Genomic DNA, 17001 nt, shown 5'->3' with positions numbered 1-17001 from the left:
GTATGATATATAGATAGATGACTTTGTAAAGAATATAAGCTTGCAGGGAAAAAAAAGCTATTTTCATGTGTATGTTCAGTGCTTGTCCTTGTAAATTCTTAAAGAGTGGGCTGAATGAGTTTTGAGGGCTGGTTGCTTGAATATGTGCTGTTTGGTGGATTCAGTGTCAAGTCCATCTGTCAGTTCTTCAGTGCAGAATGGATATTGGATTCCTTTTTTGCCACATACATCATATACCACATATTCTTTAGCATGTCTTTAGCTATGTCAAATATTTTATGGTTCTTGTATGCAAACTCATTCATTGGTTTGAAATGGTTTTTAAAGTTGTTGATTACTTGTTTGTTCCAGGATATAGATGGTAGACCTTAAAATGGCACGTATTTGTTATGTATTTTTTTAAAGATAATTTTTGCTTTATTACCCTCACTTTTAAAAAGACTTACAGTCACCTCTTGGAGACTTTTTCAGAATATCCCTTTTTTTAAAAAAATATTTTGACTGACATTTAGCTACTTTGATTTTTCTAATTTGAAAATATTGAGAAAAACAGTAAAAGTCACTCAAAATCCTACTTCTTTTGGAATTATATAAACTAGGAAGTAAATGATCCTCTATGCACCAATTAATTCCTTTCCTCCAAGTTAATTACTGTTATCAATTTGATGTGTGCCCTTCTTAAATTTTTCCTAAGTTTACATTATACAAATTTATAAACATACTATTCACATATAATGTATAGCATAATATATTATGTAATATTTACATGTTATATATATATGACTATATCCATACCCATCTATAGTGTGTGTTTACACACTAATGTATATGTGTATCCACATACATGCCCATACCATAAAATGGAACATTATACATATCTGTTTAAAAATTGTTTCTACTTAACAGTATATTCTGAAAAATCTTCCCAATTCAATCCATATACATTTACCTTATTCTTTTTTAACTGATTCTAGAGTTCTATTGTACTTGTATATTATATATTATTCTACCAGCCCTCTTTTGATATATTCTTATATCTTGTTTTTTTCCTATTCAATCAATGCTGCAACAAATATGCTTGTCCATTAATATTTAAGCACTAATACTATATATATTTTTAGGATAAATTCTTAGAAGTAGAATTGCTAGGCTGAAGAATATATGTATTTTTTACTTTTAAAAAATGCTAGCTAGTTGATTTCCATGCATATTTTATAAAGGAAACTTACTGTATTATGCTATTTTTTATTGTTTTTTTACAATTCACATAGGAAGATATTTCTTTGAAACTCATGACTAATATCTGGACCAAATCATTTAAGGTAGTATTACAGAGGTAACCCTATATATGGTTTGTATATCTATAATGCATAAAGTACATATCTGTATACATGTTTGTGTATAAGACTTTGATTATATCTACCTTAAATCAAGTTCAATCAGCAATAAAGAGTTGGATCTTTCCGACTGGACAGACACAGCCTCTAAGTGATATAGTAACCGAATGTTTTAATTATGTAAACGCAGTCATAAAATCTGTGGACATGAAGAACTCTAATAATCATTTGCTGTTAGCAGGACTTCATCAATGCACTTAGGCCAATACTTCATTTTCTATAACTGTCCTTGTAAATCAGCTCCACAATTGACAACATTTTAGTTGAATCTTCTGGTCCATAATGAAGAGAGGAAACACCCCATCTATGAATTTAAATCACGAAGTGCTTCCTCCACCTTGATCTTTTAGTTACCTTATTTGCCTTTCATGTAACAGTGAAGTGATTCTTTGACTTCATTGAATGCCATGGAAACTTGTTATATTCTATTTAAAAAAAAAAAACAACCTTTTATTTTTATTTTTTTATTTTTTTTTTTAATTCAGTTTTATTGAAATATATTCACAAACCATACAGTCATCCATGGTATACAATCAACTGTTCACAGTATGATCATATAGTTATGCGTTCATCACCACAATCTATTTCTGAACATTTTCCTTACATCAGAAAGAATCAGAATAAGAATAAAAAATAAAAGTGAAAAGAGAATACCCAAACCATCCCCCCATCCCACCCTATTTGTCATTTAGTTTTTACTCCCATTTTTCTACTGATTTTTTTTCAATTTTTTAACTTTGTTTATCAAAAAATTAAAAACAAACAGGCAAACAACAACCAAAAAAACCCCACAACATTTCAAACAAAGCAATGGATTAAGGAAAACAAATAACCTAAAATAACTGCTTTGCTTCCAATATGTTCCTACCATACCCCAAGAAAATTAATAAACCATGTCCAAACAGAGGAGTAAGAAAAACAAATAATCTAAAATAACTACATTGCTTCCAACATGTTCCTACCATACCCCAAGAAAATTAACAACCCCTAAGAAAACAAAGGAATAAGAGAAAAAAAAAACCTAAAATAACTCTATTGCTTCCAACATGATGTTACTATATCCAAGAAAGTTTACAAACCATAATCATTCCTGAGCATTCCCATAACATTGAGATTACCCTCCATAGTTTATCTGTTCTTATTAGATTATCATTCCCCCTCCACTAATTGGTATCTCTAGGTCCCCTACATTCTACAGTATAAAACACTGTACATTTTTCACAGAATTCACATTAGTGGTAACATACAATATCTCTCTTTTTGTGCCTGGCTTATTTTGCTCAGCATTATGTCTTTTTTTTTTTTTTTTTAATCTTCATTTTATTGAGATATATTCATATACCACGCAGTCATACAAAACAAATCGTACTTTCGATTGTTCACAGTACCATTACATAGTTGTACATTCATCACCCAAATCAATCCCTGACACCTTCATTAGCACACACACAAGAATAACAAGAATAATAATTAGAGTGAAAAAGAGTAATTGAAGTAAAAAAGAACACTGGGTACCTTTGTCTGTTTGTCTCCTTCCCCTATTTTTCTACTCATCCATCCATAAACTAGACAAAGTGGAGTGTGGTCCTTATGGCTTTCCCAATCCCATTGTCACCCCTCATAAGCTACATTTTTATACAACTGTCTTCGAGATTCATGGGTTCTGGGTTGTAGTTTGATAGTTTCAGGTATCCACCACCAGCTACCCCAATTCTTTAGAACCTAAAAAGGGTTGTCTAAAGTGTGCGTAAGAGTGCCCACCAGAGTGACCTCTCGGCTCCTTTTGGATTCTCTCTGCCACTGAAGCTTATTTCATTTCCTTTCACATCCCCCTTTTGGTCAAGAAGATGTTCTCCGTCCCACGATGCCAGGTCCACATTCCTCCCGGGGAGTCATGTTCCACGTTGCCAGGGAGATTCACTCCCCTGGGTGTCTGATCCCACGTAGGGGGGAGGGCAGTGATTTCACCTTTCAAGTTGGCTTAGCTAGAGAGACAGGGCCACATCTGAGCAACAAAGAGGCATTCAGGAGGAGGCTCTTAGGCACAACCAAAGGGAGGCCTAGCCTCTCCTTTGCAACCGTCTTCCCAAGGGTAAAACCTGTGGTAGAGGGCTCAACCCATCAAACCACCAGTCCCCTATGTCTGTGGTCATGTTAGCAATCATGGAGGTGGGGTAGGCGAATACCCCTGCATTCTCCACAGGCTCCTCAAGAGGGCACTGCATCTTTTTTTTTTCCTTGTTTTTTTTTTTTTTTTTTTTTAACTTTCCCTTCTTTTTTAAATCAACTGTATGAAGAAAAAGTTAAAAAGAAAACAAACATACAATAAAAGAACATTTTAAAGAGACCGTTACAAGGGAGTAAGAAAAAGACAACTAACCTAAGATAACTGCTTAACTTCCAACATGTTCCTATTTTGCCCCAAGAAAGTTACCTAATACAGCAACATTTCTGTGAACTTGCTCCTACTATATCCATCAGAAATTAACAGACCATAGTCATTCCTGGGCATCCCCAGAACATTAAATAGCTTATCTGTTCTTCTTGGATTATTGTTCCCCCTTCCTTAATTGCTCTCTATTGCTAGTTCCCCTACATTATACATTATAAGCCATTTGTTTTATATTTTTCAAAGTTCACATTAGTGGTAGCATATAATATTTCTCTTTTTGTGCCTGGCTTATTTTGCTTAGCATTATGTCTTCAAGGTTCATCCATGTTGTCATATGTTTCACGAGATCGTTCCTTCTTACTGCCGCGTAGTATTCCATCGTGTGTATATACCACATTTTATTTATCCACTCATCTGTTGAAGGACATTTGTGTTGTTTCCATCTTTTGGCAATTGTGAATAATGCTGCTATGAACATTGGCGTGCAGATATCTGTTCGTGTCACTGCTTTCCGATCTTCCGGGTATATACCGAGAAGTGCAATCGCTGGGTCGAATGGTAACTCTATATCTAGTTTTCTAAGGAACTGCCAGACTGACTTCCAGAGTGGCTGAACCATTATACAGTCCCACCAACAGTGAATAAGAGTTCCAATTTCTCCACATCCCTTCCAGCATTTGTAGTTTCCTGTTTGTTTAATGGCAGCCATTCTAACCGGTGTTAGATGGTATCTCATTGTGGTCTTAATTTGCATCTCTCTAATAGCTAGTGAAGCTGAACATTTTTTCATGTGTTTCTTGGCCATTTGTATTTCCTCTTCAGAGAACTGTCTTTTCATATCTTTTGCCCATTTTATAATTGGGCCAACTATACTATTGTCATTGAGTTGTAGGATTTCTTTATATATGCAAGATATCAGTCTTTTGTCAGATACATGGTTTCCAAAAACTTTTTCCCATTGAGTTGGCTGCCTGTTTACCTTTTTGAGAAATTCCTTTGAGGTGCAGAAACTTCTAAGCTTGAGGAGTTCCCATTTATCTATTTTTTCTTTTGTTGCTTGTGCTTTGGGTGTAAAGTCTAGGAAGTGGCCGCCTAATACAAGGTCTTGAAGATGTTTTCCTACATTATCTTCTAGGAGTTTTATGGTACTTTCTTTTATATTGAGATCTTTGGTCCATTTTGAGTTAATTTTTGTGTAGGGGGTGAGGTAGGGGTCCTCTTTCATTCTTTTGGATATGGATATCCAACTCTCCCAGCCCCATTTGTTGAAAAGACCATTATGACTCAGTTCAGTGACTTTGGGGGCCTTATCAAAGATCAGTTGGCCATAGATCTGAGGGTCTATCTCTGAATTCTCAATTCCATTCCATTGATCTATATGTCTATCTTTGTGCCAGTACCATGCTGTTTTGGTAACTGTGGCTTTATAATAAGCTTCAAAGTCACGGAGTGTAAGTCCTCCCACTTCGTTTTTCTTTTTTAGAGTGTCTTTAGCAATTCGAGGCATCTTCCCTTTCCAAATAAATTTGATAACTACCTTTTCCAAGTCTGCAAAGTAGGTTGTTGGAATTTTGATTGGGATTGCATTGAATCTGTAGATGAGTTTGGGTAGAATTGACATCTTAATGACATTTAGTCTTCCTATCCATGAACATGGAATATTTTTCCATCTTTAAGGTCCCCTTCTATTTCTTTTAGTAGAGTTATGTAGTTTTCTTTGTATAGGTCTTTTACATCTTTGGTTAAGTTTATTCCTAGGTACTTGATTTTTTTAGTTGCTATTGAAAATGGTATCTTTTTCTTGAGTGTCCCTTCAGTTTGTTCATTTCTAGCATATAGAAACATTACTGACTTATGTGCATTAACCTTGTATCCCGCTACTTTGCTAAATTTGTTGATTAGCTCTAGTAGCTGTATCGTCGATTTCTCAGGGTTTTCTAGATATAAGATCATATCATCTGCAAACAATGACAGTTTTACTTCTTCTTTTCCAATTTGGATGCCTTTTATTTCTTTGTCTTGCCGGATTGCCCTGGCTAGCACTTCCAGCACAATGTTGAATAACAGTGGTGATAGCGGGCATCCTTGTCTTGTTCCTGATCTTAGAGTGAAGGCTTTTAGTCTCTCTCCATTGAGTACTATGCTGGCTGTGGGTTTTTCATATATGCTCTTTATCATGTTGAGGAAGTTTCCTTCAATTCCTACCTTTTGAAGTGTTTTTATCAAAAAGGGATGTTGGATTTTGTCAAATGCTTTTTCAGCATCTATTGAGATGATCAATTGATTTTTCCCTTTTGACTTGTTAATGTGTTGTAATACATTGATTGATTTTCTTATGTTGAACCATCCTTGCATGCCTGGAATAAACCCCACTTGGTCATGGTGTATGATTTTTTTAATGTGTCTTTGGATTCGATTTGCAAGTATTTTGTTGAGGAATTTTGCATCTATATTCATTAGGGAGATTGGCCAGTAGTTTTCCTTTTTTGTAACATCTTTGCCTGGTTTTGGTATTATATTGATGTTAGCTTCATAAAATGAGTTAGGTAGTGTTCCATTTTCTTCAATGTTTTGAAAGAGTTTGAGTAAGATTGGTGTCAGTTCTTTCTGGAAAGTTTGGTAGAATTCCCCTGTGAAGCCATCTGGCCCTGGGCATTTATTTGTGGGAAGATTTTTGATGACTGATTGGATCTCTTTGCTTGTGATGGGTTGGTTGAGGTCTTCTATTTCTTCTCTGGTCAGTCTAGGTTGTTCATATGTTTCCAGGAAATTGTCCATTTCCTCTACATTATCCAGTTTGTTGCCATACAGTTGTTCATAGTATCCTCTTATAATTTTTTTAATTTCTTCAGGATCTGCGGTTATGTCACCTTTTTCATTCATTATTTTGTTTATATGGGTCTTCTCTCTTTTTGATTTTGTCAGTCTAGCTAGGGGCTTGTCAATCTTGTTGATCTTCTCAAAGAACCAACTTTTGGTGATATTTATCCTCTCTATTGTTTTTTTGTTCTCTATGTCATTTATTTCTGCTTTAATCCTTGTTATTTCTTTTCTTGTACTTGGTTTAGGATTGGTTTGCTGTTCATTTTCTAGCTTCTTCAGTTGATCCATTAGTTCTTTTATTTTGGCTCTTTCTTCCTTTTTAATATATGCGTTTAGTGCTATAAATTTCCCCCTTAGCACTGCTTTTGCTGCATCCCATAGGTTTTGGTATGTTGTGTTCTCATTTTCATTCATCTCTATATATTTAGCAATTTCTCTTGCTATTTCTTCTTTAACCCACTGATTGTTTAGGAGTGTGTTGTTTAACCTCCAGGTATTTGTGAATTTTCTAAGTCTCTGATGGTTATTGACTTCTAATTGTATTCCATTGTGGTCAGAGAATGTGCTTTGAATAATTTCAATCTTTTTAAATTTATTGAGGCTTGTTTTGTGTCCCAGCATATGATCTATTCTGGAGAAAGTTCCATGAGCACTAGAAAAGTATGTGTATCCTGGTGATTTGGGATGTAATGTCCTGTATATGTCTGTTAAATCTAATTCATTTATCGGATTGTTTAGGTTTTCAATTTCCTTATTGGTCTTTTGTCTGGTTGATCTATCTATAGGAGAGAGTGATGTGTTGAAGTCTCCCACAATTATTGTGGAAACATCAGTTGCTTCCTTTAGTTTTGCCAGTGTTTCTCTCATGTATTTTGTGTCACCTTGGTTGGGTGCATAGACATTTGCGATTGTTATTTCTTCTTGCTGAATTGCCCCTTTTATTAGTACGTAGTGGCCTTCTTTGTCTCTCAAAACATCCCTGCATTTGAAGTCTATTTTATCTGAGATTAATATTGCTACACCTGCTTTCTTTTGGCTGTAGCTTGCATGAAATATTTTTTTCCATCCTTTCAATTTCAGTTTCTTTGTGTCCCTGTGTCTAAGATGAGTCTCTTGTATGCAACATATTGATGGTTCATTTTTTTTGATCCATTCTGCGAATCTATATCTTTTAATTGGGGAGTTTAATCCATTTACATTCAACGTTATAACCGTGAAGGCATTTCTTGAATCAGCCATCTTATCCTTTGGTTTATGTTTGTCATATTTTTCCCCTCTGTCTATTAATATCCTTTATTGTACCGATACCGAATCTCTTTAGTACTGAACCTTTCTCCAAGTCTCTCTGTCCTTTCTTTGTTTCTCTGTCTGTAGGGCTCCCTTGAGTATCTCCAGTAGGGCCGGTCTCTTGTTAGCAAATTCTCTCAGAATTTATTTGTCTGTGAAAAATTTAAGCTCTCCCTCAAATTTGAAGGAGAGCTTTGCTGGATAAAGTATTCTTGGCTGGAAATTTTTCTCACTCAGAATTTTAAATATATCGTGCCACTGCCTTCTCGCCTCCATGGTGGCTGCTGAGTAGTCACTACTTAGTCTTATGCTGTTTCCTTTGTATGTGGTGAATTGCTTTTCTCTTGCTGCTTTCAGAACTTGCTCCTTCTCTTCTGTGTTTGACAGTGTGATCAGTATATGTCTCGGAGTGGGTTTATTTGGATTTATTCTATTTGGAGTTCGCTGAGCATTTATGATTTGTGTATTTATGTTGTTTAGAAGATTTGGGAAGTTTTCCCCAACAATTTCTTTGAATACTCTTCCTAGACCTTTACCCTTTTCTTCCCCTTCTGGGACACCAATGAGTCTTATATTCGGACGTTTCATATTATCTATCATATCCCTGAGGTCCGTTTTGATTTTTTCAATTTTTTTCCCCATTCTTTGTTTTATGCTTTCATTTTCCATTCTGTCATCTTCCAGGTCACTGATTCGTTGTTCAACTTCCTCTAGTCTTGTACTATGAGTGTCCAGAATGTTTTTAATTTGGTCAACAGTTTCTTTAATTTCCATAAGATCATCTATTTTTTTATTTAGTCTTGCAATGTCTTCTTTATGCTCTTCTAGGGTCTTCTTGATATCCTTTGTATCCCATACTATGGTCTCATTGTTCATCTTTAGTTCTTTGAGTAGCTACTCTAGGTGCTGTGTCTCTTCTGATCTTTTGATTTGGGTGCTTGGGCTTGGGTTATCCATATTGTCTGGTTTTTTCATATGCTTTATAATTTTCTGTTGTTTTTGGCCTCGTGGCATATGCGCCTCAGGGCCCTTCCCCTTTCTATGTTCACTGGAACTCCAAAAATCCTCCGCTTTTATTTTGGAGTTTTTCATGTTGTTTTTTTTCTATGCCTGTCTCCTCTCTGCTGGGCTGGCTGCTCTCAGATTCTCTGGTGTCTGGTCTCAGTCTATCTATGGTTGGAGTTTGAATCAGTAGAATGAGTTTCCGATAAGGGCAGCCACTGCAGTTCTCCCTTCTCCTTCCGGAGCTGACAACCCCTCCTCCCCCGGGACTGAGCCTGGCAGGGAGGGGCGCGGGTCCCCTGGCCGCAAAAACTTACAGATTTCACTGATCTCAGCAGTTCCACGTTTTCATGAGTGTTGTATGAAGTATGCCCAAAGTCAGATTGCTCTGTGGTGTCCAGTCCACGCAGTTCTTGGCTTTCTACCTACTTTCCTGGAGGAGTAACTAAAACATACAGCTCACCAGTCTGCCATCTTGCCCTGCCTCTACATTTTTATACAACTGTCTTCGAGATTCATGGGTTCTGGGTTGTAGTTTGATAGTTTCAGGTATCCACCACCAGCTACCCCAATTCTTTAGAACCTAAAAAGGGTTGTCTAAAGTGTGCGTAAGAGTGCCCACCAGAGTGGCCTCTCGGCTCCTTTTGGATTCTCTCTGCCACTGAAGCTTATTTCATTTCCTTTCACATCCCCCTTTAACAACCTTTTTATAACACTTGGTATATTGCCAAGAGAGATTTGCTGACTAAAATTTTATGAGAGACTGCTAATTGGAAAGACTGTCCAAGTTTGCATTTTTTTAGTTCCCAGAAAAGAAATGATGCAGAATGGAAATAGCATGTTAAAGAGCAAATAAAGTTCAGACCAGAGTCATTTTTATAGTATAGTTACACGCTATGGTTTAAAAGAAAATAGTCTGGAAGAAAGACAGTAGAATGTTGTCAAAAGATTTTTAATATCTCCTTTTTTAGGTAGTGCTGCTTTCTTTTGACTTTGACTTTATAATTCTTCTGTAGTTATTATAGTATGCGTATATGTATACACATAAGAATTAGGCATATGTGTCATGTATCCAAACACTATATTTGTGTTTCCCTTACTCCCCTTTCACAAATAAGAAATCCATCTATAAATGCATGGTGAGAGATAATGATAAAATGTGCAGATGAAAGAGAGGGCAAAAAATACTAATAACAAGAAAGAGAAGAGGCAATCCTAACCAGGAAAGGGACTACTGTATTACTACTCTATAATAAAAATGGAAAGATACATTTACAGGCACAGATTTTCATCATTTATTAATGTAGTAAGTTTCATTAGTATTTTGTTTCCATTTCTGCAAGTTCTTCAAATCCTATTTAATGACAGGAGGACATTCTAAAGCATTTTGTTGAAAACAAAGATTTATTATATGTCCCTGTGATCACCTTGCCAGATATTCCACCAGAGTAAAATTTCTTTGTTTTCCAGAGTCTTCCCTTGAAGAAGATTCCATGCAAAGCCAGTGCACCCTCAGGCTCCTTTTTTGCCAGAGACAATACAGCAAATTTCTTATCCTGGTGCCGAGACTTAGGGGTGGATGAAACTTGTCTATTTGAATCGGAAGGTTTGGGTATGTATCTCCTTCAGAATTTTAGCTGACAAAATCTTTTTTTTTTTGCTTGTCTTTGCCAGTATAACTATCAAAACATTTCTATATGATGTCCACAGATGGTTAGCTTACAAAAATCTGAGTTTGTTATAAAATTTGCAGTTTGTTGCAAACTTTTGAAAATGGAAAAATGCATGCCATCTTAAAAACAAGGACCATTAATGCAAAATTGGGGGATATTTGGAACATGTAGGGCTAAATTTTACCCTTAGGTTCTAACCAGGATTAGAGGGTGACCTTGTATGCCCCAGCCATGCAGAGGACTATTGCCTTTTCTTCTCTACAAAAGTACAGAAATACCATCTCCCATAAGCTCTGCCTTTGTTGAAACTGCAGTTGTTTTCTTCCTTCCTTCCTTCCTTCCTTCCTTCCTTCCTTCCTTCCTTCCCTCCCTCCCTCTCTCCCTCCCTCCCTCCCTCTTTCCTTCCTTCCATTCATCTCTTTCTCTCTCTTTCTCTCTTTCTCTCCATTTCATTGATTATCTAATCATCTATCTATATTTTTAGGGAGTTAAAAATCAGGCAAGCACACAAAGGTTGAGATAATTGAAGAGCAGGAAATAAAAGACAGACACCCTAGTGTTTAGCCCTACCCAAAATATTGTAGGTTTTTTATTCTGAATGAATTTTTGCAAATTCACTTACAGACTATAGAGTGAGCTATGTGTTTCCTTGGGAGAAAGCATACACTGGGCTTTTCCATGTTTTGACACTATTCAGTAACCTAGAATTAAATGTTCAAACCTCCTCTGCAGGCTCCACCCCAGTACAACCCTAAGGTGGAGAACATTTGTTTTAAGGTCCCCTTCTAGTGAAATAGAACTGAGTGAAGACAGTGGAAGCCCAGGGAAATGAAAGCTTTGGTTCCTTTGCCTGAGGCTTTAAACAATCAATTTACAAAATCACATAATACCAAATATTAATGTCAAAGTAAGCCAGCCATCCTTGAGATACAAATTACCTTCCAAAGAGTCAGAATAACCTTTGCCCCTATCCCCCACAAAACAGTATTTCCCTGATGAACCTGGGAAATTGATGGTAACAGCTGAGATCTTACTCATTTTAGATGCAACAGGAAATTCGTGTATTTCTAAGAGGAGTTGATGTGATATGGAAGACAGCCATTAAATTTCTAAGAATCCTCTCAGCAGAAAATAACACAACTCTAGACTGGGAGAAAATTTTATACCTGAAAGAAAAAATAAAACAGAATAATTGCACCATAGTATGCACTATTGTGTGCCTTAAAATGTTCATTACATGGTTTCATTCTTACTATTTTCTAAAATCAAAGTAAAACAAATATGGTGGGATGTGTGTATATATGAGACATTTTTTTTTTTTAGTTCAGTAATTTTACTACTACATTTTAACTTTCAGTTTTATAGGAAATTATCTGAGTGGACAATTATACAAAAGGAGTGTGGAGGAATTATTTGAGGAAGGAAGTGAAATATTTAATAAATAAATGTATTTAATGAATATTTTAATAAAAGTGAAATATTTAATAAATATTTAATGAATAATAAATATTTCATAAATATTAATCACTGGGAGTACACTCAGCACCTATGGAAAGTATCATGATTTAAAATGCTGGAGTGCTACTGCATTGCCCAAAGGACTGTCACATGGACAAATGGCTTTATTGTTAATTTGTTAGTTTGTTCATTCTACAGGTGTTTGTTAAAGAAGCAATTTTTGTTTCAGTGACTATTACAGGTCAAGTGCATTACTAGGAGCTACAAATGTAAAAATGATCTTGCTTTCACTTTACTCACTATTCAGGAATCTTTTTGTTACTTGAACTAATACAATTTTCAGATGGGATCCAAGATGAATTAACTAATACCAAATTGTCTCTGTAGTAAATACCACTATATCTGATTCTAGTCTTGATGGCCCTTAAAAACCCCGTTAGGTAATAAGTAATACATCTTATCCTAAAATAATAAAGCCCAAAGAAGCTTTTATAATAATGACTCTGGTATATAAATACATAGTCTGAAGCATATAAAATTATGTCAAGAAGAATTTTGAGATGGCCGAGTTCTTCATCCTATTTTGAACAACGACAACAAAAAGCAGCATTTTAAAAAGAAAGTCCATGATGATTGATATATAATGACTATTGAGTATATTTTAAAAAAATTGATTTTTATTATCCTCCAAATTATAACTCAGTTTATAAGTTGCTATTAAAATATATTTATACATCTAAGAAGTTTTAATAAGCATTTTCAAGGATATAAAAATTTAAAAATCACTTTTAATCAGCTCGTAATACCAAACTAAATCAAACAAGCTCTCTGTTTTGCTGCTCAATGGAAAGATAAATTTGAAATTTCTGCTACTTAGAACAGGACATGAGGTTATATACAATAGGCCCTGGGGAGATGGAAGAAAGGGGCCAATATTATAGCATTGACTTTAGGATTATTCAGAGAAAGGAAACAGCTGTGCCCAGAGATGTTAATGATAATCAAGAGAAGGGACGTTGAGAAATTCCATTTCCTCAAGTGGATCCCTCTCTCCTTGGATTTTTCTTATTATTCACTGTGGGTGAGGAAGTGATTGAGCCGCTGCTGATGGCCTTGGACTGTGTACTTCGAGAATTGACTTTCTTGCAACAATAACGCTGTGTACTCTGCTTGATGCCTTTTCACACTTCCCTTTTGAAAGGGAATTTAGGACAAGGGTTTTTTTCTCTTTTTTTCCCTACCTCAAGATTTCATTTCAGTGGCACACAAGATGAAGGGCACTCTTTGTGTCTTAGTGTTTTGAACAGCAAATAAAATGAAAAGATGTCCTGATGAAGGGGAAAAATCTGTTTGAATGAATGATAAAGTAGATCAGTGTACGGAGTGTGTATCAAGAGGCTTCTGTTTTTAGCTGTTCAAAGGTCTTTGCTTGAATAAAGCATCCTTATCTTTGTGGCAACTGATATGTTACCCTGTGTCGCAGTGCTTTTTTGTACAGTTATTTGTGAGAGGATCTTGACTCACACACAGCTCACTGAATCTGTTCTCTTTTTAAAACCGCTAATGACAAGAAATCGCAGTGGGTGGAGGACAGTGTAGTATGATGAACTGAGGAGTATGAGCAGCAAATTATTCCTGATGCTTCTTGGAAGCTTCTTAGCTTCTTGATTCTTGGCAGATAACTTCCTGTGCCATGTGATGCCATCACGTACAGATTATGGCACGGCAGTTTATCGTCTTCAGAATTCTTGAAAGATAATTTTTACCTGTGAAATGTCAGGTCTCAGATTATAAGGTCACCATAAGCTGAATAGAAATGAAAATATAAGCATTTAAAAAATGAGCCAGTAGAAAAATGGACACAGGTCATACATAGGCAATTAATGAGACTTATAGAAAGCCAATAAAAATGTTGGGCAATTTAGAAAAAAGATAAATGTAAATAAAAATTATGAAATACTTTTTATTCACATACCAAATTACCAAAGATTAAGAAATTGTATACTTAGTCTTGGTGAGGATGTGGGAATACAGGATCTTCTGTACAGTGCTGAAGAAGAGAGGAAATTGGAATGCCTTCTTTGGAGGACAATTTGACATCCCGTATCAAAGACCTCAGAAGAGTTCATATCCTTTGATCAAGTTTTCTGTTTCTAGATTTATCTGAAGGAAATAAATTGGCACAAATATTAATGTACCACGATGTCCACTGAAAAATTTTTATAATAGTAAAAAATTTATGACATTTTGGGAGTAGCTTATGCAAATTATCGTCATTCAAAGGTGCTAAACAAAAATAATATTCTTGAAAACTATTAAAGGATATGGGAAAATTATGATGTATTATGAATAAGAGGTCACACATTTATACCTAGTACATAATAAAAATTCATATTCAGAATGTGAAAGAAAAATAAACGGTAATTGCACTGTAAGTGGTATCTATTTTCTCCTTCAATTATCTGTTTAAGAAACTGTAGGCTGAGGACAAGTATGGCATGTAATCTGAAAAGGGAACAATTAATTTTGTTTTAATTTGTACCAATTTACATAGGAAATTGTTTACTGACCTAAAATTCTACATATCAGTGTGTTGTTAAGTGTTTTTCATATTGTTGAAGGTAAGCTGACATTTCAAGTGATTCTAGAATTGTGTGCTGCTATAGTAAGAGGTGACATAGATTTTTGTGTGCTCCATAGGGCATACTCTAACCTTAAGGGTCTAGATGAAGTGCTCACTCCCCACCCCCACCATTCAAATCAAGCTGACATATAAGTCAGTGACTGGAGGAGATTTTGATTTTCATGTCTTTGATTTTTGAAGAACAGTATACTTGGTTTCATTAGATTCCTTGAAAATGTTTAGTAGTGTGCTTTTTATTAAAAAGATCAACATGGATGTTTAATTTAAAATTATGTAATATATCAGTCAAGAGCAAAATATTACCCCAATAATTCTTTTAAAGGAAATGAATTTTTATTTTAACTGAAGAGTAAAGGGGGAAAAATTGCTAAGAACACTCTATGGGTGAAAGTATTTCTGTTTTCAGTTTCACAGAGATATGAAAGTTGTTAGAATGTATTGGGTCAATGACCTTCCTAACAGTAAATTTAAGCATTTCTATGAGACTAAGTTCAATACTTTAATAACCACCTTTTCTCAAATAAAGCCAAATATTTCTATATGGCTCATTTTTATTGTTTAGACTAATACCAGAAACCTATGCTTTATTTTTAATCTTAAATCAGTTTTGTGTTATGAATATAAAATGGATTCTTTTATATGAATTTTTTCTAAGATATTTAAAGTTGGAAATCATGTCTTTAAATTAGTAGTAATTTTGTATTGTGGGGTTAATTATTTATAATTTGTATTAGTACAATGATTGTCAGGTTAGCTTACTTATTTTTTCCAGGGCCTTGTTTGTTTTGCTTTATGTGGATACATTCTGGTAAGTTGGGAGATGGAAGAAAAAGGGATGGCGAAAACTTCTAAAATATACAATTTTTTTGCTTGCTGTAATTTTGTCAATATCATTGTGTTATTGGATGATTATTATAGGATGTGGAGGCCAGTGAATATTCTTCATCTGTCTCTCTGGGAAAGAACCTACTCAGCAAGAAAAGGGTTTGCTATATGCTGTGCTAGCATGCAAATGTGTGTGATTTGTTTCAGTATCACTTTTTTAAAAATTTTATTTTCTGTGTTTGTGTTTGCTGTGTGTCACTGTCTTCTTTTGATGCAGCACTCTGATAAACACAGTTTTACAAAATCCTTTTTTCAATTACACATTAGTCAGCATTTTTTTTTAGAGGCAGACACTGATAGAAATGGGTCTGATGTTGCACAAAAGTGAAGAGGATTTTTTGGATTTTTAATTGTTAACATTTTCCATTTTATACTTTCAAGTCATCTGTTGCATCAGAAAAAGAATCTATGCCTGTTCCAGTGTTTGATAAATCGTCCCTTTTAGTTGTTGTCTATATTGTGGACTATCAGAGTATCCCTGTGGAAATGACTCTTCATTAGTACTAATGTAGAATATGTACTATATTACTTTTTATTAGTGCTAATGTAGAATAACAATTTCAGGACACTCATTGAGCTCTGGGTTATCTATATTCACTTTATTTATTTCCTAGGACATTTTATTTCATGCTTTTTGTTTAACACCTGTTCTTATAAACTGCTTACTCTACTGGCATCTCAATTCACTTTTTACTTTTGAACTCAAGAAACTCTGTCCAAATTTGACCATTTTCCCTATACCAGAGCAAATGTGAGAGGGAACAGTATTGAATACGATTGAAAGAGCCACATATCCTTCCAGAATGACAGGTTTTATCAAGGGCTTGATGGATTCAAAGCAGAATTAGGAAAATAGACATATTTCTAGCCTTTCCAGGATAAGAATTTCACTGTATAATATTTGATAATAATAGTCATAAGCTCAATAAATGGTAGTGAAGAGGTTCACATACACTACCACCTGCAATGCCCTAACAAACATTTTATGGATGATAAAACTGAGACATAGAGAATTTAAGTCTCTTGCCTAATGTCACACAGCTTCTAAGTTGCACAGTGAGGGTTTCAGTTCAACTCCATTTACCCAGTATCCTGCCCTTGTGTAACCAAAATTCATGCTTTGAGTTAATTTTAGAAGTTTATATAATTATTTCCAGTAAAAAATTAAATATGTAACACAAATTAGAAAAGACTCTTGACTCTGATGGCTGGTCTTTGTAATAGTCACATAATCTATTAATTCAACAAGCTTTACTTAGAATCTACCATTGAGTGCCAGGTGCTGGAGACAGAAAGGACACTCCTTATTCCAGGAAATTTATTGACTTAAGCAGTTAACCACATTTTCTTGGGAGGCATCTTTTGCACCTTGTAGAACCTGGCAGGAGAGAAACACCCATAATTTCAACACAAGAATTCTTTTCTCTCCATTCATATTAG

At 35.0% G+C, this 17001-nt stretch overlaps 1 protein-coding gene across 5 annotated transcripts in view; it reads left to right on the top strand.

Annotated features, from left to right (window-relative positions):
• GAS2 (growth arrest specific 2) overlaps positions 1-17001 on the top strand; it is a 147887-nt gene that overhangs the window by 55993 nt on the left and 74893 nt on the right. For all 5 annotated transcript variants that reach the window (XR_005217529.1, XM_037841073.1, XM_037841071.1 and 2 more), the window contains one exon: positions 10372-10513. Coding sequence is in view for 4 of the 5 variants with exons in the window: in XM_037841073.1 (XP_037697001.1) it covers positions 10372-10513 (142 nt within the window). In the remaining variant the exon portion in view is untranslated. The remainder of the gene's footprint in view (positions 1-10371; positions 10514-17001) is intronic.

This window comes from Choloepus didactylus, chromosome 6, assembly GCF_015220235.1.
Source record: "Choloepus didactylus isolate mChoDid1 chromosome 6, mChoDid1.pri, whole genome shotgun sequence".
Lineage (NCBI taxonomy): Eukaryota > Metazoa > Chordata > Mammalia > Pilosa > Megalonychidae > Choloepus > Choloepus didactylus.
Note: the sequence above shows the minus strand (reverse complement) of the source record. Positions and strands in the feature narration are given on the sequence as shown.